General features: G+C 35.6%; 4 protein-coding genes across 8 annotated transcripts; 3 read left to right on the plus strand and 1 right to left on the minus strand.

Annotated features, from left to right (window-relative positions):
• The first annotated feature begins 720 nt into the window (after positions 1 to 720).
• On the plus strand, positions 721 to 2644 carry LOC124926028 (uncharacterized membrane protein YjcL). The gene is made up of 6 exons (XM_047466186.1): positions 721 to 1134; positions 1218 to 1444; positions 1536 to 1646; positions 1732 to 1890; positions 1968 to 2212; positions 2288 to 2644. The coding sequence occupies exons 1-6, from the start codon at positions 869 to 871 to the stop codon at positions 2609 to 2611; spliced, it is 1332 nt and encodes a 443-aa protein (XP_047322142.1). The 5' UTR covers positions 721 to 868; the 3' UTR covers positions 2612 to 2644.
• Positions 2645 to 4711: 2067 nt separating this feature from the next.
• Positions 4712 to 7501, plus strand: LOC124925175 (probable rhamnogalacturonate lyase B). Its single transcript, XM_047465144.1, has 12 exons — positions 4712 to 4833; positions 4935 to 4985; positions 5081 to 5323; positions 5390 to 5729; positions 5806 to 5961; positions 6023 to 6129; positions 6204 to 6294; positions 6376 to 6526; positions 6586 to 6742; positions 6815 to 6931; positions 7041 to 7173; positions 7250 to 7501. The coding sequence occupies exons 1-12, from the start codon at positions 4715 to 4717 to the stop codon at positions 7499 to 7501; spliced, it is 1917 nt and encodes a 638-aa protein (XP_047321100.1). The 5' UTR covers positions 4712 to 4714.
• A 931-nt stretch (positions 7502 to 8432) lies between these two features.
• Positions 8433 to 12280, plus strand: LOC124925176 (ferric reduction oxidase 2-like). The gene is made up of 8 exons (XM_047465145.1): positions 8433 to 8604; positions 8680 to 8779; positions 8853 to 9050; positions 9139 to 9373; positions 9923 to 10250; positions 10332 to 10575; positions 11202 to 11908; positions 12126 to 12280. Exons 1-8 carry the CDS (start codon positions 8433 to 8435, stop codon positions 12278 to 12280), a joined length of 2139 nt encoding a protein of 712 aa, XP_047321101.1.
• Positions 12281 to 13055: 775 nt separating this feature from the next.
• LOC124923949 lies at positions 13056 to 25362 on the minus strand. 5 transcript variants are annotated; one of them, XM_047463957.1, is made up of 5 exons: positions 18432 to 18696; positions 17395 to 17461; positions 16465 to 16773; positions 14580 to 16390; positions 13056 to 14483 (listed from the first exon to the last, which is right to left on the minus strand). In XM_047463957.1, the coding sequence occupies exons 2-5, from the start codon at positions 17395 to 17397 to the stop codon at positions 13253 to 13255; spliced, it is 3354 nt and encodes a 1117-aa protein (XP_047319913.1). In that variant the 5' UTR covers positions 17398 to 17461; positions 18432 to 18696; the 3' UTR covers positions 13056 to 13252. The 5 variants fall into 5 exon arrangements, with proteins under 5 accessions (XP_047319913.1, XP_047319914.1, XP_047319915.1 ...); XM_047463959.1 differs by lacking the exons at positions 13056 to 14483; positions 14580 to 16390; positions 16465 to 16773; positions 17395 to 17461; positions 18432 to 18696 and adding exons at positions 19676 to 20796; positions 21218 to 22977; positions 23052 to 23360; positions 23904 to 23982; positions 25032 to 25362; XM_047463958.1 differs by lacking the exons at positions 17395 to 17461; positions 18432 to 18696 and adding an exon at positions 23904 to 24313.
• Between the last annotated feature and the right edge of the window lie 394 nt (positions 25363 to 25756).

A 25756-nucleotide genomic window follows, 5' to 3' on the forward strand; every position in this document is an offset into this window, starting at 1 on the left:
TATATATATATATATATTTATATATATATATATATATATATATATATATATATATTATTTCGTTGGGTTGTAAACCTGTATTGTATTTCTTATTGGACTAATCGAACTCATCCCAATTGATATTATCATTTGAAGCAATCTTACATATGTAATAATTATATATGTTATAGAAGTGATATAAGTTTTGACTGCATCTAGGCTCCTTTGACCTGCCTGTCGGACTCTGCTGGTGGGACTTTCAATAGCTTGTTGGCCGGTGGCTTTCTAGCCAAAATCCGATCACCATCTTTTTTTTTTCTTCCACAAATACTTTCAAAATAAATAAAATAACATATTTGATAAATTTATTGAAATCAACTTATTTATTTTACACTTTAAGTTTTATTTAACATATAATTTGGACTTAATCATACAACATCGTGACTAAAATAATTATTTATTTTTATTCTTGTAAAGAAGTCCACATGTATAATTTGAGATAATTGGTGGATTAAAATTAGTGCAAGTAGTGTCAAAATGTCTCTCTATTACTTATATGTAACAAAACAATGATAAAGTTTTCATCTTAAAACTTAGGGTTTATGAGTTTAAAACCCGGTACCCAGTTTTCCTAATGACTTTTAGGAATGGATTGATTAAATTGAAGTAAAAAATTCACTAAAATCTGGGATATTGATATTATTATAATAACAAATTGAGACATTCAAGAAAAGGCATCAATCCAAAGGAGTAGGATCATCCAATTAATCATAGCTCCTCTGTTTACAGTTGACCTGAAAGAACATTAGATCCCATCGGAAGTTGAATTGGGAGTTTGAATCAGTTGCTGCTTAAACTTCAAACTTCCATCTTCACCATTGTCTGCGAAATGGCGTCGTCGTTCCTATCTCTACCAACCTCGTATCGCTGCTCCATCCGACCTACTACCATTGTCAAGAAACCCCAAAATCTGTCGACTTATCTACATAATAACCATCCTCTGTTTTCTACTACAAGAAGACCCAAATCAATTCGAAGCACCAACAACAACCACAGCTTAAAGGTTAAATCCCAATTGGGTTTTCCCCTAATTTCTCCAAATGATCAATGGGGCACCTGGACCGCCCTCTTTGCAACCGGCGCCTTTGGCCTTTGGTATACATATTAAGATTATGATTATGATTATGGTTTAGTTAAGAGTATTATTATTATGAGTTCCAAGTGTTGTATGTTTGAAGGTCAGAGAAGACTAAAGTTGGGGCTGCACTGAGTGGTGCATTGGTTAGCACTTTAATTGGTTTGGCAGGCAGTAATCTGGGCATCATTGCTGATCAATCTCCAGTTTATAATGTAGTGATGGAGTTTCTTCTTCCAATGGCTGTTCCATTGCTTTTGTATCGGGCTGATTTACGTCGAGTTATTAGATCAACTGGGACTCTGCTTTTGGCTTTCTTGCTTGGATCTGGTACTCTGTAGTTTTTAGTTTTTACATAACAACGTATAATGAATGGGTGACTGACTCTTCAAATTAATTTGACATGTTTATCTTGTTACAGTTGCTACAACAGTTGGAACAGCAGTTGCATATTTCTTGGTGCCAATGAGATCTCTTGGTCAAGATAGTTGGAAGATTGCAGCTGCACTCATGGGAAGACATATTGGTGGAGGTATTTTTATTACTAACTTTTACTTTTTTAACATGTTAAAGAGTACTAATGAGGAATTCTTTCTTTCTTTCTTTGGGTGGAGCAGCTGTGAATTATGTTGCCATATCTGAAGCACTCGGGGTTTCTCCTTCAGTTTTAGCTGCGGGGTTAGCTGCAGATAACGTTATTTGTGCTCTGTATTTCACAACTTTGTTTGCCCTGGCTTCTAGAATTCCACCTGAATCTACTTCCACGTCTAGTGATGGTATCCTTACTGTTATTGTTCATAAATTTATTTGAAAAACACCCACCTCAGCTCAATTTGAATTTATAAATAAACAGTTGATGAAAAGGGGGAGAAGGGGTCGGGAAGTAGTGACAAGCTTCCGGTATTGCAAACTGCGACTGCTATTGCTATTTCGTTTGCAATATGCAAGGCTGGCGGTTATTTGACGAAATACTTTGGAATTCAAGGAGGGATCCTTCCTGCTGTTACAGCAATTGTTGTGCTTCTTGCAACACTTTTCCCAACTCAGTTTGCTCAGCTTGCTCCTTCTGGTGAAGCCATGGCTATGATTTTAATGCAGGCAAGTTTGTTCTTTTATATGTAGCTTGAAACCATTTTGTTTACATATTCTTCATTCAAATTTGAAAAAATACAGGTATTTTTCACTGTGGTGGGTGCCAGTGGAAGCATTAGGAGTGTGATTACAACGGCTCCAAGTATATTCCTGTTTGCGTTTGTTCAAATAGCGGTTCATTTGGCTATAATTCTTGGATTTGGAAGACTTTTCAAGTTTGAGGAAAGGCTGTTGCTTTTGGCATCGAATGCTAATGTTGGTGGACCGACGACAGCTTGTGGAATGGCCACAGCCAAAGGATGGTCGTCTTTAATTGTTCCTGGCATTCTTGCTGGAATTTTTGGCATAGCCATTGCTACTTTTCTAGGTATAGCTTTTGGAGTTGCTGTTCTTAAGCACATGTAGGTTCACCTGCTACCAGAATTGTCTTTTTTTTCTCACTCAATCCGAAAGAGAGGACTGTACTAAATTTTTTTTTTCATCCCTGTTTTGTACTTGAAGTTGAGCTCTTTTTAAAAGAAAAAGGATTGTCTCTTTTTCTTCTCAATTTATTTTATTTTCCTTTAAAGTTAGAATCTTTTTCCTTATAAAAGTCCAGCATTAGCATAGCATAGCATCACACCTTTATAATAGCAATTTCAATCCTTTAGAAAACAAATAGATTTAGAAAGTAAAACAATCTAGTTTGTAATGAATTCGACTGATCATAGAATTCAGAAGCAGATTTATCACAAAAAGTAAGGTAGTCAAGTTCATTAACATCATAGAATTCAGAATCTCATCAATGCATGCCAATATATATTCATAAACAAATTATAAATATAAATAAATAAATATTAATTATTCTAAAGTTATTTATTCATATTATATCCTTAAAATTAAGGTTCAAATCTCAAAATTTACAAAATCCTATATTATTTTTTTAAAAAAATTTTAAATTATTTGTTTATAGATTTTTATACTTTTTATTTATTTTTCAAAAATTATTTATTGTTAATGGTGTGAAATTCTAACGCTAAAATATAGAAACTTCCATGCTTAGGCGAAAATTGGAGCTTCTCATAAATTACTAAGTTTCGTTGAGACATGATTGATTCTACTTTAGGTTTGGTTTATTCTTTGATTACGGAGGAAAGACTTGTCTCCAATCGCCGGTTGGCTTGGTCCAGAATGACATGGAAATTTTGGGCGTCAGATGATGATGATTTTATGTATCCTACAAGACGTCACCTATAATATCATAGCCTTGTCCTCGCCAAATAAACTTCATGCCTTACGAGAGCAATTAAGAAGTGAGGCGACCATTAAATAAGGGTCCAGTCCTTCTACGCCCCTTCCTACATAAGATTAACTTTGTTATCTTAGTTTATCTTTTGATATTCCAATAAGGCTAAAGTAGACCTCATCAGTTCACCGAGAAGGATAGAGATATCCGGGAAGATTCGTTAGAATAGTAGGAATCTGAATCCATTACACCAGCTGGTGATTAGATATTGCATTATGTTATTGCGTTCACCATTATCTTCATTTAATATGATTGAATATGAGTACGACACTAGAGCTGACTCCACCTCAGTTTTGAACTGCTGGGTAGAAAAAAAATATTAATAATATTTTTTATTATTCTAAGTCTAATTTAAAAAATTGACAAAAAAAAAAAATAATTTTAGGACGTGAATTCATAACTATATAAAAATTTTAAGTTTTTATCTTAAATTACTAAATTATAACGTTTTATATTTAAAATTATAATAAATTTAACTAATATCTTAGTATTTTTAATAAATGAGCTACCTTGCTTACCGGGTTATCTCTAGATCGGCCCTGCTGACACCTATTCAAACTTAAATTGTTCCGAAAATCTCTGGAAATCGAATCCATAACATTTACCATTATAAACAATCTTACCACTTACTTAACTATCTTAATGATTATTTAGCAGTGTTTATTCCATACTATAACCTATTATTGTTTCATATATTTTAATTTTTAATCTCCTTTATATTTATTTATTTTTGGGTATAGTGACAAGATTACGATGATGTTTATTATGACTCACTGTCAGGATATTAATTACTAATGTACTGCAACATTAATTATTTTTAATTAACATGAAAGAAACAAAATGAAGAATATGCAACAATAATTAATTAAGCACTTCTTGGTTCTTCCTCCAATGAGAATACAGTTTCTTCTTCTTCTTCTCAGGAACATCGATCGATCATAATCTTCATTAATTTAGCAACCAAAATCAAAATAAAAAATCCCAACTAAACTAATGATCCTCTCTCTTTCTCTTTAAGCTGACCGATCATCTTGACAGAAAAAGGAGCCTAACCTAACTAATTATCTGTCTGCCATGGCTAAGAACAAAGTCACTTTGATCACCTTGGGAGCCTATGTGGGTTCACTCTCAACAAATTTTATTTACATAAATGAAATTTTGTATGTGAGAAATAAATGAAAAAACATGGTTTTTAAAATATTTTTTTTACAATTTAGGTTATAATGGACAATGGAATGGTAAGGGTTAGCATATCAAAACCAGAAGGATACGTGACTGCTATTAACTATGCTGGAGGAGTTGATAACCTTCTTGATCTCAAATCAAATGAATCAAGCAGAGGGTACTTACTATTCTTCCTGTACTTTTTTGTTTAAATCAATTCCATTATTAAGCTGCTTAAATATTATCATGTGTTTCTTAACAATAACAATATTATTGCAGGTACTGGGACATTAATTGGAGCTTACCTGGAGGAAGAAATAGATATCAACTGTCTCTATTCATTCATTCATTCTTCGATGATCTCTATCTAATATTGAATATATACTGATATTATTGTTCCCACCAATGCTTTAATTCTCGTACAGGATCAAGGGATCCGAATATAATGTAATAACACTGAGTAAAGATCAACTGGAACTGTCTTTCAAGACTATCTACGATCCTTCTGTTCCTGGAGTTAGGCTACCCATCACCATTGATTTGAGGTATATACTCAAGAGTGGTGTGTCGGGATTCCATTGTTATGCCATATACGAGGTCCCTCCAGGATCTGCTCATGCATTTGATCTCGCCCAGACAAGAATGGTATTCAAGTTGCGACGAGAGATGTAAGATCATCTTTCATTTCAAACTATTAATTCTTATTATGAAATTGGTGTGTTGTGTATATACAGGTTCCATTATATGGCTATATCGGATGAGAAACAGAGGATTATGCCAATGCCAGAGGACTTGGAAAGTGGAAGAGGCAGAGAGCTAATTGTGCCTGAATCAGTGTTGCTTGTCAATCCCATTAATCCGGACCTGAAAGGGGAGGTTGATGATAAATACCAGTACTCCTTGGACAACAAAGATGGTGGACTCCATGGATGGATAAGCAGCTCTTCAGCTGCAGCTCCCAGCATTAATGATCTCTTCATCGGTTTCTGGCTCATTTTCCCTAGTCATGAATTTCGTAATGGCGGACCAACCAAGCAAAATCTAACTGTCCATACTGGTCCATGCTGTCTTGCTGTAAGTATTCATAAATACCTTCAATTTTACATTCAATTATTATTATTAACTACAATTAATATATATATATATATAGATGCTTCATGGGACTCATTATATTGGAGAGGAAATGGTGGCTCACTTTGAGCAGGGAGAGACATGGAGGAAGGTTTTCGGCCCATTTTTCGTGTACCTTAATTCCACCAAGGACGTCTCCAGAGCACACACCTTATGGGCGGATGCAAAACACCAGGTTGGAGCTCAGACTTATATATTAATTTAGTTAGCTAAGAAATAACAATACAATTATGCAGAGGCTGCAACAAGTGTCGGCATGGCCTTATGACTTCATATCTTCACCTTATTATCTCACAGCACAAGAACGCGGATCAGTTTCCGGGCAACTGTTTGTCCAAGACAGGTTTATAATTTCAATATCAAAGATTTAGCTAGGTAGCTATATATATTATGGCTGATAATAATGTATATATACAGGTTTGTTTCTGGTTCTCTTATAGCTGCAAAAGATGCATTTGTTGGTTTATCGACAGCAAGGACTGAAGGATCTTGGCAGACTGAGAGCAAGGCAGACACTAACTAAATCTTAATTTTTCATTATGCAAAGATCTTAACCAAATTATAATGCATGAATTGATGATACATGCAGGGGTATCAGTTCTGGGTAGAAACAGATGGAAGTGGAAGATTTAAAATAAACAATGTAATTCCAGGAGTAGGAATAGTGTATTGGCTTCATGCATGGGTTCCTGGTTTTATCGGAGACTATATCTCCCAACAACCCATCACGGTCTCTTCAAGTAAGTAAATACTATATGCTTACATCATCATGAATATTAATTGATTCTTTTATATGCAGATTCGGAGACGAAGCTAGGAAATTTGGTGTACATCCCTCCAAGAGACGGTCCAACAGTGTGGGAGATAGGCTTTCCTGATCGAACAGCTATAGGTTTCTATGTTCCTGATGTCAATCCATTGTATGTTAACAAGCTCTTTCTTCACAGCCCAGAAAAGTAAGTAACAAAACTACGAGTCTACTACACTCTTATATTATTAGTTAATTAAACAAATATAAATTTATGCAGGTATAGACAATATGGTTTGTGGGACAGGTACACCGATTTGAACCCAGAATCAGATCAAGTTTTCACAATAGGCATCAGTGATCCAAAGAAAGATTGGTTCTTTGCTCATGTGGACAGGTTAATTAATTCATCAATATAATTAATTGAAGATATGACATATGGAGACTCATAAGTTAGTGATGATAGAACAAGTAAAAACTCATATCATCAAGCAATGTGAATGCAGAAGGAGATCATCAGGAGTGGAGAATAAATATGTGGCAACAACTTGGACTATAAAGTTCAAGCTTGGTTCAGTAAGCAGGGGGGTGTACATGCTGAGGATAGCAATTGCATCTGCCACCCGCTCCGATATGCAGGTAATTAATTAGCTAGCTAGAAGAAAGACACCATCTTCATTATCACCATGATCATCATCACATGATGAAGTTGCAGGTTCAGGTGAATAATAATAGTAGCTGCTACATGGATCTGAAGGAGGAGGAAGCAGCAGTAATAATAGGGACAGACAACACAGTTTGCAGACATGGGATTCATGGGCTTTACAGATTATTTAGTGTTGCAATTTCCTCTTCATCCTTGTTTGCTGATGAGGATAATTCCATTTTTCTTATTCAAGCAAGGGGAGGAGATGCACTTTGTGGTCTTATTTATGATTACTTAAGGCTAGAAGCTCCTTTCAATTAATATATAATTCATTCATTAGAAACCAAGCCTGCTCTGTTCATGTTTTCTTTGTGTATATACATGATGAGATTGTCTTTAATTGCATACCTCTCAGTATAGCCTTTGAAACCAAGCCATGCCTTATTAAGCATCCACCCATCTTCGATATGAATCTTACTGTACCTTTTATAGTCGAGCTTCGACCTTTTCTTCCCTATGACTATATAATATTCTTAATAAGAATTCACCATTATTTTCCTTGTCACAACCATGCCTTTACAAATTATTGTTAATTTGCAGATAGAAAATGGATGGATTGAAAAAGTTAAATATAAATCTTTATAACTTATTAATTTTTAAATATTATATATATTTATAATACACTCTTTTCTAAGTTATCTTATAAGTTAAGAACAAAATTAAAAATTAAATTAAATTTTTAAATATGTAATATTTACAAAGTATGTAAAAAAAATTAAAATTAGATATATAATCTTAATAACTTATTAATTTTATAATTTATTAAAAAAAAATTAACTTTAACTTTTTTTCAAATAAATTATTATATTTACAAAAATTGATAATAGAGAAAGATAAATTATAAGAATAAGTTAAATTGTTAACATAATTTTGAATGACACATTGTTTTCTTGTTCAACTTTTAGAAAGACATTTGTCACACATGCAAACAATGTTTATGACAAATGTAAACAATGTTTGTAAAGTAGATGAGGAAAATGACAATTTTTGGTGTCTATTGAGAGGGAATCAAGTCAACAAACATAGATTCAAAATTTTTCAAATAATGCTTCATCCTAACCTCTTCCACCCTTCTCTCCTTAGACAGTTCTTTCAACTCTATTCAAATGCAAAATCCATACCATAATTGTGTTTCCCATATAAAAGAACCAGTCTTCCTCCTAAAATCACACCAAACCAAATAATCTCTATTATGGAACTTCGGCAAGGAATATCGATGTTGCTTTTAACAATTAAGCTGCTGGCACTGGTTATTTTTCTGGGTTATTTGACTATATGGATTATGATGCCTACAAATACTTTTTACTTACACTGGATGCCTAATATCCATTCCAAGGTCGACTCCACCTTCATTGGAGAAGAAGGTACATGTATATATATATTCCTATAAAGATTTTTAACCCACAAACAAAATTGATTCTAATTTTCAAATTCTGCAGGATCAAACATACTTATATACACATTTCCAATCTTATTTATTTCCATCTTGGGGGGATTATACCTACACCTTGGACAGAAATATGGCCTTCATAGGGAAATGTAAGCTTATAATTGTAAATATCTCTTTCTTACTTATCAGGATAAAAAATGACGATATACCTTCTATGAACAGCTGTTTGCCGAGTAATCCTGTTTCTTCCTTCTTGAAACGACCTGCATTAGTGAGAGGGCCTCTGGGCATAGTGTCTTGGACCGAGTTGTCCTTTTTTGTTATGTTTGTTGTGCTCTTGGTGTGGTCTTTCTTTGCATACTTATATGGTTTGTTTATAGGCATCACTCCACAATCTGCAACAAAGATGGGAGAGACTGTGTAAGTTATTATTTTATGGAGGGGAAAAGAGTTTGTATTTAATAGACATTTATAAAGGGATTTGGGGGTTTTCTTATTTTTTTGGCAGGTGGGAAGATAAGTTAGAGACTGCAGCCCTCTTGCTCGGTCTTGTTGGTAATATTTGCCTGGGATTTCTATTCTTCCCAGTGACGAGAGGATCTTCAATATTGCGGTTAATAGGCCTAACATCCGATGCCAGCATCAAGTATCATATTTGGGTTGGACATATAGTTATGAGCCTATTTACTGCACATGGATTCTGCTTTGTAATCTTTTGGGCAAACACAAATCGCATCTCTGAGGTAAACACTTGATAGGCTGTTTTGATCATGATTTGGAAAATAAATCTATATTTGTTAGAAAGAGTCAATATGATCTAAAAAAAAAATCATCATGATAAACAAATAATCTAAATATGTATATCAAATTAATCAAAATATTACACTATAACTTGGATCATGATCAAGAAAATAATGTGTGTACCAAATAAGACATCAAAAACTAACTATAATCTGGATCATCATCCAACAAAAATCAAATTCAATTATCTTTGGCGAATTTTCATGAGATGAGATCATGTGATTGTGACAAAATATTAACCCATGAACGCACCTTCTGTTCTTTTTTTCTCTTATAAATCAAGGATTGTGTCAAAATGCTAGTTTACAGAAAGGCTCAATAATGGTGCCTATATTTGGAATGATCCAATTCTAAACACAAAGGGGAAAAAAGACTTTCAACTAAACGAGACAGTGTCAAACAAGAAAGAATAGAGAAGGAATTTTTCCAAAATTTCCTAAAATGGTAAAACAATTATGCTGCTGTATTAAGAGAAACACTGAAATATGCAGATGCTCAAATGGGAAGGAGTAAGAGTTTCAAACCTAGCAGGAGAAATAGCTTTAATTGCAGGGCTAGCCATGTGGATCACAAGCTTCACCAGCATAAGGCGAAAGATTTTCGAGCTCTTCTATTATACTCATCACCTATATGTCATATTCATCATATTCTATGTGTTCCATATCGGTTTCTCCCACTTCGGCATCACACTCCCTGGCTTTTACCTCTTCTTGGTCGATAGGTATTTACGCTTTTTACAATCTCAGCAAAAAGTATGCTTGGTATCTGCACGTGTCTTACCTTGTGAAGTCGTGGAATTGAGTTTCGCCAAAAATCCAGGTAAGTTCATCTACATATAGGGTTAGACATAGTACAGATTAGAAAAGATCAATGACAATGAATATCTTGCACCCATATTAGGGTTGAGGTACAATCCAACAAGCAACATATTTATCAATGTGCCCAGCATCTCCAGGCTTCAATGGCATCCATTTACTGTTACCTCAAATAGTAATATGGATCCTGAAATTCTAAGTATCGTCGTTAAAAGCGAAGGATGCTGGACTCAACAGATTTACCAAACCATATCAAAGTCTTCTCAAATGGAGAGGATTGAGGTGTCAACAGAAGGACCTTATGGACCTGCTTCAACTCAATATTCAAGGTACTAATACACACAAGTAGATGAACATAAGAAATAGAAACAATGGTAAGGAAGAAGTCATAGGTTGTGTTTTGATAACACACAACTTATTACTTAATCTACATGATATTCAGATTCAGTTAATTAATTAGATTCAGCTTAGTTGAGCTACAAAATTTGACTTATTACAGTAAGATTTTCTAAATGATTCTTTAATCCCTATAAATTAATCAAGTTGCATCATTATAAAGATAAAATAGTCATGTAAAGACTTTCCCAACATTATTTCCATATTTATAAAATCAACTGGCATACCAATTACTTAAAATTTAGATATATTTATTTGGTTTATTCAGCATTTATTTTTCAAGAGCTTGACTTATTCCACACTTACAATTCAATATTCAGCTTTCTAACAATTAATTTTCAGTTTTTATATACAAACCCTTACATTTGGATTCCTAAATAAGTGGAAAGGCAATAATTTACATATATTTTTGTTAATGCTAATGAACTTTTCTAGCACCCAACAACTGCACTACTACTACTACTCATAAGCTCAATGACAGTTTTCAATTAGTGGAAGTTTATACTCTCTAGTTTTAGCCGGAAATATTTGTGCAAATAAGTCCATACTTACTGTGCAGTTATGACAAACTTGTTTTGATAAGTGGAGGAAGCGGCATTACTCCTTTTATATCAGTTATTCGTGAACTACTCTTTAAAGCTGGTACCACAAGAAGAGACAAGAACTCGGATGTTCACCTCATTGCTGTTTTCAAGACGTCAGTGGAATTAACCATGCTAGACCTCCTCCTCCCAGTTTCTGGCAACAAATATGACATTTCAGGCCTAAATTTGTCCATTGAAGCATATGTAACAAGAGATAAAGAGCATTGTACAGATGACAGGAGGCTCTGCAAAACCACATGGTTCAAACCTAGCGACAAAGACGTACCAATTTCTGGAATTTTGGGATCAGGGAACTGGCTTTGGCTTACAGCCATAATTTCATCCTCATTTATCATCTTCCTGCTTATGATCGGGATAATCACACAGTTCTATGTATACCATATTGACCACAATACCGATATGAGATATCCATATTCTGCCAAATCAGCTCTGAATATATTAGTCATATGCTTTTGCATAGCAATACCTGCAACTGTAGCTTTTCTTTTGAACAAGAGACAAAAGGCCAAGGAAGTTAATCAAATCCAAAATATGGATATGCCGACACCAAATACCTCACCAGGGTGGTGCAACAATGGCAATATAGAGCTGGAAAGCCTTCCCTATCAATCTCTTGCTCAAACTATTAAAGTGCACTATGGAGAAAGACCTAAATTTCAAAGTAAGAATCTTCTCTAAGCACATTAATATTTTCTTTCATTAATCAACTGACAAGCCAAAATAGTTCATAATATAAATCTCTATATATCTGGTAAAATGAGGACAATTCAACCGTCCAAGAATTTGGCATGCAATGAATGCAGAAAATCTATAACCTTTGATATAGATAATATTTATCCACAAAAAGTAAACATTGCTTCCTATTTTTTCTTTTACAGAATTGCTACCTCAACTGTTTGTGGGATGCGAAGGATGCAGCACAGCTGTCCTTGTTAGTGGCCCAAAAAGAATGAGGCAAGATGTAGCAGAAACTTGTTCATCCAGATCATCAGCAGATAATTTACATTTTGAATCAATCAGCTTTACATGGTGATTAGATATATAAGAAATCTAAAGTACTTAAGTGATCAGAAACACTGAGTTTTTCCAAGCTTCAGATATAAAGCGAACCCTTGATGCAATGTTGAGAAAACACATGAAAGAAATGCATTGCTCGTATTTCTCCCTTTTGTGATTGTCATCCTTGAAGCCCCGGCAAAGCTTCTTTATATACTTGAAATCAGTAACAGCACAAAATTAAAACCATGTAAATTAAATTAAAAAAGTTAAAGGATAAGTACGTTCAAAATTCTGTCTAAAGTTTTTATTGATTATATGATGTATGGGTTCATTTCGAGCATCTACTACAGTCAAGTGAAGAAACATTATTTGAACATCACATCAATGCAGCAGTTATTGTATGTTGAGACATTAAGATAGGAATCATAAAGGGGAAGGGAATTCATCTTGATGCCAAAAGTGACTCTTTTAACTTCACCAAGAAATCAGAAGCAAGTTCAAAATTTCAGAAACTACTGAAACAATGATCTAGACATGGTACATTTACATACTAAATGAAATCATCATGATCCAACTATCCAAGCTAAAGAATAGCCCAACTGCAAATGGGTAGTTTGTACATATGGAATAACTAACCGAGAACAAAGAATAATGGAGGATTTTTTAGGTGTACGAGGGAAGTCCAAGTATATTTTGTCTGGGAATCATTTCCAATGTTTATAAGAACAACCATATATTAAAACAATCATTTAATGACCATTGCATCTTTCTGACCTATAATATGGGGAGAGAAAGGTAGTCAAGAGTGAACAAAAATTCAAATTAGTTGAGTAAACCTCAGCCTATGGAAAAAGATTAAAATAAAAATTATAATTAAAACCAATTAGGATGCTGAAATACTATCTATCAACTGACAAAGAAGAAGAAAAAACTAATCTTGTTTAAACCTTAAATGGCTGCTCAATGCACAAAAAATGGCATCTTATGATTGCAAAGCCAGAGAAGTTCATCTTTTTCTGGGTGATACATCAACATAAGAATCTGGAATTGCAGAAAATTTTGGACCAGAAGTATATGTCCTGCCACTGCTACATCGAAAAGATCCCCTTTCTTCCCTTGTGCTCCTGATTATCTCTCTTCTATCATCACGGCTCCTAATGTATTTATTTTCATCATGAATGTTGTAAGCTTCAAAATCTTCAGCATCATTCCGGGCCCTCTTAACAAAACCATTGGTGTCATAGCGCCTGAACCGATGAACCATCCCATTTTTGTCGGTATGTTTTCTTCTATCATCGTCACAACTTTCATACTTGCTTCCTCTACCAGTCATATCAGTAAACCTTCCTGAACGAACCATGCCACCTCCAAACTGCTCATCAAATTTTGTCCTCCCCATGGAATCTACCCAATTGAACCTCTGGTTCCGCTTAAACATTCTTCCAGGTGATCTGCTGCTGATACGATCAGAATCATCATTCCGGCTATCATTCCATTTAGAATGGTACTTGGAGAAAAGTTTACCACCAGACGGCAAGAAATTATCTTCCTCGTCTGATGTGAAACTGGACTTGGTAAAAGGGAGCCGTGTCCTCTCCATTCTGGCTTCAAACCTTAAATCTGGTGACCTACTGCGGTGCTTGACTCCAACATATCTTTCCCTTGGAAAATTCCATACAGGGGGAGATCGAGTTCTAGACCGTGATCTAAATTTCCTGTGATTTCTAGAAAAGTTAGTTCCTCTTAAAGGAACAGGAGAAATGCAATGTTGTTCTCTCTGGGGTATACTATGCACCATCCGCGCAGAGAATAATGAATGATTATCAGATGCTAGGTCATCAGGTGCAGCACATGGGAAGTCATTCCTGGTGCTTCTGGTAAACCCTTGCCCAACAATTGATGGTCTGCTGCCTCGGCTTCTGCTCCTGCTATCATTTCTTGGTGATCTCTTGAGGAAAACGCATTTAGAGGAATAACTTATAGGTTGTCTCTGACCATGATAATTTAACCCCCTTGGTTTTTCATCATTTAGCCTGGAGTAGTCATCGGTCTCTTGTGGATGATGATAACTAGTTAAATAGTGGTTGTTTCTAGAATCCCAGTAGGATGCCGAAGAACCAACACAATCATCATTTTTGTGGTCTCTGTCTGGCAAAATCACTCTCCTGAAGCACTTGTCTGATCCAGCATCCCTTTCTTCTAGGGCTAGGGCACTTGCTTCATCAAGATTACTGGATCTGAAAATTAATCAATACATTAGAAAAAGGGTAATTATATTTTTAAAAATAGAGTAGAAACTAAATAATTAACATAAGTACAGGGCTTAGGCATACCCAGTTTGCTTTGCATAAACAGCATCCTTCCAGTGTATAACATCAGATCGTGATGGTCCTTCCAAGTGTGGAAACAATTTTTTTCCTCCAGATGCCTTTGGTACACTCTCTGCTGCACAAGAGGCTTTACCATCACTTGAGCTGACAGCATTTGTGGCTACACTTCTGCCACTTGAAGCTTCACAACCTTCTGGCAGTTGAAGATCACGTCCTGACTGTTGTTTAGTATTTGAGCTAGCTGATGGTGTCAGTCCCACCATATCATCACATATTCCATCTTGCACAGCACTCTCCGGAGAATTCCCCTTCCTCATATTTTGGCATTCAGGAGAACTAGATTTAGGTGGGAAAAAGTTAGAAGCATTATGCTCCACTTCCCCGTCATCCCCATAGTCCAATGAGTCAATTTCAACTTCATTCTCCTCCCCAAGATATAAAATACAATCCTCCCTCAGCTCACCATCTTCAAAAGAGGACTCATAGCCTGTCTGAGCCTCACTCATCCTCCCATTAACAGCCATGCAGCCATTCTCTACATTGGAAATAAGAGAACTCAACGTAGACTTGTCAGGAGACTTATTGGACTGCAAGGAAACAATCGGAGATGCATCAGGAGTAGCATCTACTAGATTCTCTTGGCTCAGAACATTTACAGCATGTCCCAGCTGCATTTCTCCACCAGTAGTGCCCAATAAACACAAGTTCCCTCCTTGTTCAAGTGATTCACAAGAAGAATTCATAATGCCTAACTTATTCGTAGAATGCTCTACATTAACCGTTTGACAGGTCTCTGTTCTGTGTATATCAGGGAAATGAGAAAGTTCCCTGAAATTCTCCTCAAGGTTAACACCCTCAACGCTAGTGACTTTTCCTTCAATTAGAAGACCAGAACAAACATCGTGCAAAGAATATTCTTCTCTAGTTTGCATGACACTGTTACAAGAACGCGTTTCCAAGATTTCAGTTGATGGACAACTTCTACCCAAAATTATATCATTATCCACAGGATACTGCCCAAGAGGCACCGGAGAATGCTCAGGATCCCCACACATGTCTGAACCTTCCGTCTTTTGCAGCCTTTCACTGTGGCTTCCACCATCAGGAAAGCTTAAGCCATCGTCAAAGGGTTGTTCCCACGCCTCCATCTCAGTGTTCAAGTCCCAGTGTAACCTGTCATATTTCACAGTAGCGGATTGATTTATCACCTCACGATCACTAACATCAGAAGCTTTCTGCAACTCAGCTGTAGGAATGTCTTGAGCATCTGAAGGCTTCTGTTCAGGTGATGGGTTTTCAACAAACTCATCAACTGCATCTACAGATGTCACGGGTTCTTTCAGGACTGCATCTACAGATGTCACAGGTTCTTTCAAGACTGCATCTACAGATGACACAGACACAACAGTGTCAGTTATCTTTGCAGTTGAAGATTGATCTGCTATAGACTCTTCTTTAGCATGCCCAATATCATTAATCATACTACTGCAAGCAATAGCTGCAAGAAGAGCAATGCCAGAGAAGTCCAAATGATTTTTCCCACACATGGATTTACATGGCTTTCCATTTGTCAAACTGTTATCAACACCTTTCGGACCAAAAACAGCAACTATTTTATCATCAAAAGTCACTTCTTCTGGAAGGCAATCCAAGTCTGCAGAACAGCATTGACCTGAAGCACCTTTACCATGCCGTGTCTTATTTAGCTTAGGTTTTAGAGAAGGGAATTGATTCCTAGCTGGAAGTCTTCTTTTCTTAAATGGTACATGCTGCACCTTATTGGCAAACCGTTGCCCAAGAACAGCTACACCATGCTGCCACAAACATTAAAAGTTAACATCACAAAGTGTAAAGCTACCAAATACTAAGCAAAACTAGGACTAGGTACCTTCTCTGATTCAGAAACAGATGACCAGTCTCTATGAGGACTCCTGGAATCCACTAGCACTCTGTTAGCCCAGACTCTGGTCCCTTTACGAGAAGTTCTAAAGCCTTTCGTAGCTGTCTTCCATCTTAACTCAGGATTTACAAAATTAGTGAGTTTAACACCAACTGTTCCCAGCATGTTTGAAGTTTGAGTTTCTATTCCATCAACCATCACCCTGTCACGAGCTTTGCAAGGTCCCTTAGAGAGTACTTTAGTCTTCTGACATTTTAAATCAATACATACAGGAGTTCCACAGTTGCAAAAACGAGTCTGCAAGTAGCAAATTTCATTATCATAACCTCCCAATAAAAAAAAAAACAAAATTATATGCAATGTATCCAAGCCTTGATCCAAAACATAATAAAACAACGTAAAATTCAAAACATATTAAGCTGATTCTTCATTGAAACAATTTGAAAATAAAATTGGGCCCTAAACTATTGCTTCTTCATTTCCTTCAGATATTCTTATGCAATAATAATATCAACCTCCAAAATATCACTTTCCATGGAAAAGATTACGATTTTAGATTCCAATCTCTATAAATAAACAAGCATGACCATCTGATTATACCTATCTTCATAAACATATATCCATTTGATTCAAAATAATTTTAGTCCATCAAACATGTATTTGAATGTACATGTCACTTCAACAAATACATCTACAGATTGTGCGTATCAGGAAACTATACCAGCTTTCTCTAAATCATTTATTTTTAACTTGTTTCCTGTTCGCAATGCATAAATTCTCAAGTCAATCTCACTAGAAAGTAAAAGAGAGCACAGCATACAAAAGGCCCTAAAATGATTCCGTGATGGAAAATTTTAGTAAACCGTTTACTTCTGAATTCAAAGAAAGGAGGGCAAAAAAGAAGCTGACCACACACACCATGTAATCAAACTCCACATTAAGCTTTTCCTCTGCAAATGGTAGAATAATGCATCATCTGAATATCCTGTTGAAAGCCAAGAATAAAAAACTGGCAAGATTAACAATGGAACCAGTGCATGATGTATCGACAGCTAATATATCTGATGCAAAGAAGAAAACAAACTGCACCATGCCTCCACAAAAAACCTTTTTGTGTAAAGAAAATAGTTAAAAGAGGAGATGTGGGGAAACAAAAATTTCGTTGCTTGAACTTTGAATATTGAGGATAGAAGTAAGTTGGTCGAAAACAGAAAAAAAATTCTTTAGTTTCAAATTAAAATTATTTTTGCTTTGTACAGATGTTCTCAAATGAGACAGACCCCATCTGCTGCTGGTAACTAAGCAACCATCATCATCCAAACGCCGCTATGAATCATAAAACCAAGAAGAAAACGGTGATGTAACTTTCTTCAGACAAAATTTCCTTTCCCAAAAGGGATCAAAATATCTTGAAGATGATCCAAAAAGATATAAAAGAACTATCAAGAGGAGTTCATGAACAAGCCTCAAGGACTATGTTGCTTCAGGGCAAAAAATCGGTGAGGAATCAGTCAGGATCTGTAAAGTTTGCCATCCATTCAGAAAAGAAAAAGGCAGGATTTAATGATTATTCATTCAACAGAAGAAATTTTCGATATTTTCAAGTGGGTTTTCATCAGAGCGTCCGAGGAACAATTTCTATACTACTTATCAATTAGGAACCTTTTGCCGAGATCCGAAAATTAATCATTAAAATAATCTCCTGAACAAGGGCCAGATATCTTCATCCTCTCTCATAATACTGTGAATGAAGTGAAATAGAAAAAGATCCTGAAACAGTATACGCTTCCAAAGATTTCTCTTAACAAATAGGAGATCTGACAAATCTAAAAACAAGAGAAGCTTCTCCGATGTTGCCGATCGAGATCTGAGGAACACATGAACCTTGTTCTTCATTGATCGATGATAAAGGACCAAAATAAAAGCGTAGGTATCACAACTAGTGTTGCTTATACCTGTTCTTCGTATTCCAGAAATGGATCGAGTATCGTCCGATGTAAAATCTTCCAGATCTTGCAACTGAAGACGATCGAAAACTCTTCCGCTACGTGGTTCTCGTTTGAAGGTTTGATCCGTTATCAGCAAGAATAAATATACGATTATATAACAGAGACGACGACAACGGCTGAAGAATCGCCCGGCCAAACCTTATCTCCTCAAGACTTTCGATTTATCTATCTTTCTTCTGTTCTTTCTGCCTCTGGACGTGGCTGACAGTATTTCACGAACGATGACAAGGGAAACTCAGAGCCTCACCACGTATTTATGGTTGACTTAGGACCCAAAATACCCCTCCTTTTTATGACTAAAATACCCTCCCCTCTATGCCCTACCTAAAAGTCAAATTTTTATTTAATGTCAAAGTACTTCATGACGTGGAGTTTCGGAGATAAACGATTGGTTAATTCCACGTTATGCATCTCTATAATTATAGTTATTAATTGGACTTATTAGTGCAAATAAATCAAAAAAAATAAGTTTATTTATTGTATAATTAAAATTATATTATTAAATTGAATAATTTTAAACAAATAAGAAAATTAAATTTGTCCGATTTAACATTTAATCTATATAACGTGAGTGAGGTCTGATTTGGGCTCAAGCCCATCTTAAAGGAAAAATAAATAAATAATTATATATTTTTTATGTTAAAAATATTATATTATTCTCTAATTTTTTAATTCTTAAAATAGATAAAAATCTAAACTAAATCTAGCAAATTCATTCATAAATTTTCCAAAAAACAATTCAAGCACGTTACAAAAAAAAAAAAAAAAAATCAAATCCACCTTTATGAAATAAACAAAATCAAACTTATAAAAAAAAATTAAGAAATGGCTAATAATTTATTTATTTTTATTAAATTATCTTATTTTTATAATAAATAGGTATTTTAATACACATCAACTATTGAACTTTATAATGAGAATCAAAATTGAGGTGTATTTAGTCTAAAAAGAAACTTATGATACTAAATAATCTGTTCTTTAATTGAACAAAATTTTAATGAAGATTTAAAACTTTGTTTATTACAACAATATGTATATGAATACTAATAAATAATAACATGACTGTAAATGTTACTTTGACATATAAATGTTTACTTTTATATCCTAGTCAGCGTTTTATTTAAATTTTATCCATCCTCTAACATGACTGTAACGAATGGAAAGTTAGCCAAGAGTGAAGAAAAGATTAAAAAAAAAAATTATAACTTAAAATCAATTAAGATGGTGAAATACCTATCTACAGGCTGACAAAAAAGAAAGAAAAATAGGAAAATCTAAAATCCTATTTAGACCTTAAATTGCTACTCAATGCACAAAGAAACCAGAGAGGATTCATCTTTTTGCTGGTGATAAATGTTCATCATATTCTGGAATTGCAGAGAATTTAGGACCAGAAGTATAAGTCCTGGCAGCGCTACATCGAAAAACCCTTTCTTCCCTAACGATATTCCTGTCATTGCTCCTCCTAATGTACCTATTTTCATTGTGATCGTCAAAATCATACCTGAACTGCTTAACAACACCGTTAGTGTCAAACCGTCTGACCCTACTACTACTATTATGAACCATTTCATACTGTTTTCTTCTATCATCGTCAAAGCTGTTGCTGCTGTCATACTTGCTTACCCTACTACCACTTCTATCATCATTATTACCTGATCGAAACTGCTCATCAAATTTTGACCGATTAAACATTCTTCCAGGTGGTGATCTTCTGCTGATACGATCAGAATCATCGTTCCATTTCTTGGAGGAAAATCTACCAGACGGCAATAAATTATCTTCTTCGTATGGGAGTCGTGTCCTCTCCATCTTGACTCCAATATATCTTCTTTCTCTTGGCGGCAACAAATTCCATGCAGGGGGGGATCGAGTTCTGGACCTAGACCTAGACCTGGATTTCCTGTTAGGTCTAGATAAATCAGCTCCTCTTCTTACATGAACAGGAGAAATGCATTGTTCTTTATTATCACTTGGGAAATCATTCCTGGTGCTTCTTCTTGTAAACCCTCCTCGACTTCTTCTGCTCCTCCTGCTATCATCTCTCATTGAAACTGTTCTCCTGCGCTCTATATAGTCGTTACCAGGTGATCTAGTGCGGGAAGGACCACCATAAGCACCGTCTTTATAATAATAGTTTTTGTTTCTCGAATCCCAGTAGGAGGCCGAAGAAGAACCAACACAATCATCATCTTTGTTGTCTCTGTCTTCTTGTTGCAAGGAGGAAGAATTCACTCTCCTCGAAAACTTGTCTGATGCAGCACCCCTTTCTTCTAGGGTTAGGGCCCTTGATTCATCAACATGATTGGATCTGCAAATTAATAATAGAGCAACCATTTCTAAGAATTCACATAACTTATCACTTAATCTAAATAATTAAATGCTCAGTTCAATTAATTTTTTTGATAATTGTTATTTAAGATCACTTAATTATTTAAGTCCATATTCAACTCAAATAACATTTAAAAAAAATTAACTCTAATCCTTGAAAATTAACCAAAGGATAAAATAGTCGTAGAATACTTTCCCAACTTTAATTCCATATTACATCAAATCAACTTGAATATATAATACTTAAAATCAGATATCGGTTTCATTTGGTTTATTCAGCAGTTATCTTTCACACACTAGATTAATTTGGCAGGTAAAATTCAGTATTCAGAACTTAATTTTTCAGTTTTATAAAGCTAAATAAATAACTGAGACACATAAGTAACAGGATTCGGGCATACCCAGTTTTCTTTGCATAAACAGCATCCTTCCAGTGCCTAACATCAGATCGTGATGGTCTTTCCAAATGCGAAAACATTTTTTTCCCTATAGATACCTTGGGTATACTCTCTGCTGCAAAAGTGGTGACTTTACCGTCAAGTGATTCATCAACACAATTATTGATAAAATTGAGTCTTGAGCTGCTGACAGCATTAGTGGCTACACTTCTACCACTTGAAGCCTCACAACCTTCTGGCAATTGAAGATCACGTCCTGACTGTTGTTTAGTATTTGAACTAGCCGATTGTGTCAGTCCCATCATATCTTCACCTATTCCATCTTGCACAGCACTCTCCAGTGAAATCCCCTTCCTCATATTTTGGCATTCAGGAGAACTAGATTCTGGTGGGAAAAAATTAGAAGCATTATGCTCATTTTCCCCATCATCCCCATAGTCCAAAGAGTCAATTTCACATTCAACTTCATTCTCCTCCCTCAGCTCACCATCTTCGAAAGAGGACTCATAACCTGTCTGAGCCTCACTCATCTTCTCATTTACAACCATGCAACCATTCTCCATATTGGAAACAACAGAACTCATTGTAGACTTGTCAGGAGACTTATTGGACTGCAAGTGAACATTTGCAGCTTGTCCCAACTGCGTTTCTCCTCCTTGTTCAAATGATTCACAAGAAGAATTCATTATGCCTAACTTATTCACAGAATGCTCACCATTTACCGTTTGACAGGTCTCTGCTGTTATCACTATATCAGGGAAATGAGAAGGTTCCCTGAAATCTTCCTCATGGTTAACATCGTCATCGCTAGTGACTTTCCCAGAATAAACATCATGCTTAATTTGGGATTCATCATCATGCAAAGAAGAATCTTCTCTACTTTGCATGATATTGTTAAAAGAACGCATTTCGAAGATTTCAGAAGATGGACCACTACTAGCAAAATTATCCACAGGATACTGCACAAGAGGCAACAGAGCATGCTCAGGATCCCCACACAAGCCTGAACCTTCCATCTTCTGAAGCCTTTCACTGTGACTGCCACCATTAGGACAGCTTACAGCATCGTTTTGAAGATTGAGAATGGAATCATCAAAGGGTTGTTCCCACGCCTCCATAACAGTGTTCAAGTCCCAGTGTAACCTGTCATACTTCACAGAAGCAGATTGATTTATCACCTCACTGGCATAAACATCAGCAGCTTTCTGCAACTCAGCTGAAGGAATGTCTTGAATATCTGAAGGTTTCTGTTCAGCAAGCGGGTCTTCAACAAAATCATCAACTTCATCTACAGATGTCGCAGATTCTTTTGGTAGTTGCATTGAGGCAATGGTGTCAGTTATCTTTGCAGTTGAGGATTCATCTTCTATTGTCTCGTTTTTAACATGCTCAATATCATTGATCATACTACTGCAGGCAGTCTCTGCAAGAAGATCAATACCTGAGAAGTCCAAATGTCTTTTCCTACACATGGATTTAGGTGGCTTTCCATCTTTCAAACACTTGTCAACATCTTTAGGACTGAAAACAGCAACCACAGATTCATCCAAAGTCATTGCTCGTGAAGGGCATTCCAAATCTGCAGAACAGCATTGATCTGAAGCAACATTACCGTGTTGGGTTTTATTCAGCTTAGATTTTAGAGAAGAATGGGATTGCTTTCTAGCTGGTGGTGATGATGAATGGCGCAGAAGTCTCCTTTTCTTAAATGGTACATGCTGCACATGATCGGCAAACCGTCGCCCAAGAACAGCTACACCATGCTGCCAAACATATTACAAAGTTAACTTCGCAAGATTTTAAGATATGAAATACTAAGCAAAACTAGGAATATTACCTTCTCTGATTCAGAAACAGATGACCAGTCTCTTTGAGGACTCCTGGCATCCACTAGAACACTGTTAGCCCAGATTCTGGTCCCTTTTCTAGAAGTTCTAAAGCCTTTTGTAGTTGTCTTCCAACTTAACTCAGGATTTACAAAATTAGTGAGTTCAACACCAACTGTTCCCAACATGGTTGCAGTTTGAGTTTCTATTCCATGCACAATCACCTTCTCACAAGCTTTGCAGGGCCCCTTAGTGAGTACGTTAGTCTTTCGACCTATTAAATTAGTGCATACAGGAGTTCCAGAGTTGCAAAAACGAGTCTGCAAGAAGCACAATTTCCTTAACCTAACTTCTCGTGCAAGATAAAGCCCACATACTATACAATGTAGCAAAGCCCTGAGCTAAATCCATAAAGTAAAATTAAAAAAATTAATGAATTAATTAAGCTGATTCTTCATTCAAACAATTTGAAAATAAAATCTAGATCTGAATCTTGAATTTCTCCAGATATCCATATGCCATAAGAATGTGACCTCAGAATTATCATTTTCCATGGGAATAGCTTATGATTTTAGAATGCTCAAATATCCAGATGATTCAACCAGATGATTTTAGTCTATCAAACATGTGTATTTGAATGTGCGTTTCACTTCAACAAATACTTATACAGATTTAGGAAATGAGGAAAATTATATTAACCTGTTCCTGCTCAATACTAGAGGCAACGCACTAGAAATTCTCAAATCAATCTCTAGAAGGCAAAAGAGAACACCATGTATAAAAGGACCTAAAATGATTCCATGAAGAAAAATATATAAATTTCGAATTGAATAAAGGAGGGTAAAACGGAGCTAACCACACACCATGTAATCAAACACCACATTAGGCTCCTTCTACACACATGGTAGAATAATGCATCATAGGTGGACAGATCTGAATATCCTGTTTATAGCCAAGAATTAACCACTGGTAAGATTAACTATGGAAACCAGAGGCATGATGTATGACAACTAATATATCTGATACAAAGCAGAAAACAAACTGCAAGCATATGCCTCCCCAAAAATCTTTAGGGTCAAGAAAATAGTTCAAAAAGGAGATATGGGAAAAAACACCAACAGTACACGCCATAATTTTGTTGAATTTGCGGAAAAAATGGTTGAAAACAGGTGCAATTTTCTTCTATAAAGGATATTTAAGTTCAAATTAAAATTATTTTTGCATTGTGCAAATACTCTTAAATGACAACATCATAGGTTTCTCAAAAAACAAAGACCCCACATCTGCTGCTAAATAATCAACCATCATCACGGAGATGAATCTTCAAACCAAGAACAAAATGGTGTTGTAACTTTCTTCAGGCCAACTTCACTTTCCCCCAAAAAGATAAAACTATCTTGAAGATCATCCAAAAAGAAACAAGCACTATCAAGAGGAATTCTAGAACAAGCCTTAAGAAACATGCTGCTTCAGGAAAAAATATCGGTGAGGAGTCGGACAGGATCTGTAAAGTTTATCATCCATTGAGAAAAAGAAAAGGCATGATTTAACGATATCCATACAGCAGAAGAAATTTTCGATATTTGCATGTGGATTTTTCATCAACGCGTCCAAGGAAGAATCTCCTTCAAAACATCAGAAGAATCTTTTCTATACTAATCAATTAGGGACCTTTTGCTTAGATCGGAAAATTACAAGTCGATACGGCGATTCTGATAATCTCCTGAACAAGGGCTAGATATCATCTTCCTCTCCAGCCTCAGGAGATTGTACTGTGAATGAAGCGAAATAATAAAAAAAATCTTGAAACAGTATATGCTTGCAAAGAATTCGCATAACAAATGGGAGATCTGTCGAATCCTGAAACAATGGAATCATTCCGGCGTTCCTGGATGAGATCTGAGGAACTCAGGCACCTCATTCTTCACTGATCGGTGATAAAGGACCAAAATAAAAGCGTAGTTATCAATCAAGACTAGTGTTACTTGTACCTGTTCTTCAGATTCCAGAAAAAGCTTCGGCGAAGAATCACCCGATGGAAAACATAGAGTCCGGCGAAGATGCCTTCTGCACGCGAAAAATCTTCCAGATCTAGACAACAACAAGAACAAAGTTTTCTGCAACGCCTTCCTCTGTTTGTTCAAATCAACGAAGATACGATCAAGTTATTCAGAATCGGACGTCGATCAATAGAACGCCGATCGCTGAACAACCGTCGCGACGTCCTTCGCTCTCTTCACACTTTCGATTCTATCTCTCTTTCCTTTCCTCTGTTCTCTCTGCCTCCGGACGTGGATTACGACGATGACGATGATGATTTGATTTCACGAACGATGAGAATCTTGTCCGAGCCTCGCCCCGTATTTATGGTTGACTTCGTACCCAAAATACCCTTCACCTTCTTCTTGATTTGACTAAAACGCCCTCTAAGCCCTAATCTAAATTCATGATTTGTTTAAGGTCAATAAACATCATGACGTGGCTTTTTAGAGATAAACGATTGGCTAATTCCCTAGCAACATTATCGCATCTTCCTTAATTAAAGTTACTTCTTTATGACTCATATAAATTATTTTCTTTTATATTAATAAAAAAAAAATTAATTGCATGGTAAAAAATATTTACAAAAGGAATTAACTCATGTGAAACGTAGACATTTTTGGTAAATATGATATTAATGGATGAATTTTTAATTATTATAATTTTTATATTTTGA

Source organism: Impatiens glandulifera, chromosome 2 (assembly GCF_907164915.1).
Source record: "Impatiens glandulifera chromosome 2, dImpGla2.1, whole genome shotgun sequence".
In the NCBI taxonomy this organism is placed as follows: domain Eukaryota; kingdom Viridiplantae; phylum Streptophyta; class Magnoliopsida; order Ericales; family Balsaminaceae; genus Impatiens; species Impatiens glandulifera.

What these genes read in the sequence shown, in the direction of transcription:
- LOC124926028 (XM_047466186.1), top strand. Translation starts at nt 869, where the DNA reads ATGGCGTCGTCGTTCCTATCTCTACCAACCTCGTATCGCTGCTCCATC. An exon ending in ACCGGCGCCTTTGGCCTTTG is followed by an intron (nt 1,135 to 1,217) that starts GTATACATATTA and finishes GTATGTTTGAAG; the next exon opens with GTCAGAGAAGACTAAAGTTG. An exon ending in TACTTCCACGTCTAGTGATG is followed by an intron (nt 1,891 to 1,967) that starts GTATCCTTACTG and finishes ATAAATAAACAG; the next exon opens with TTGATGAAAAGGGGGAGAAG.
- LOC124925175 (XM_047465144.1), top strand. Translation starts at nt 4,715, where the DNA reads ATGGACAATGGAATGGTAAGGGTTAGCATATCAAAACCAGAAGGATAC. An exon ending in TTCAAGTTGCGACGAGAGAT is followed by an intron (nt 5,324 to 5,389) that starts GTAAGATCATCT and finishes GTGTATATACAG; the next exon opens with GTTCCATTATATGGCTATAT. An exon ending in CAACTGTTTGTCCAAGACAG is followed by an intron (nt 6,130 to 6,203) that starts GTTTATAATTTC and finishes GTATATATACAG; the next exon opens with GTTTGTTTCTGGTTCTCTTA.
- LOC124925176 (XM_047465145.1), top strand. Translation starts at nt 8,433, where the DNA reads ATGGAACTTCGGCAAGGAATATCGATGTTGCTTTTAACAATTAAGCTG. An exon ending in ACACAAATCGCATCTCTGAG is followed by an intron (nt 9,374 to 9,922) that starts GTAAACACTTGA and finishes TGAAATATGCAG; the next exon opens with ATGCTCAAATGGGAAGGAGT. An exon ending in GCTTCAACTCAATATTCAAG is followed by an intron (nt 10,576 to 11,201) that starts GTACTAATACAC and finishes CTTACTGTGCAG; the next exon opens with TTATGACAAACTTGTTTTGA.
- LOC124923949 (XM_047463958.1), bottom strand. An exon ending in CTGTTTCTGAATCAGAGAAG is followed by an intron (nt 16,391 to 16,464) that starts GTACCTAGTCCT and finishes TGTTTGTGGCAG; the next exon opens with CATGGTGTAGCTGTTCTTGG. An exon ending in GTTTATGCAAAGCAAACTGG is followed by an intron (nt 14,484 to 14,579) that starts GTATGCCTAAGC and finishes ATTAATTTTCAG; the next exon opens with ATCCAGTAATCTTGATGAAG.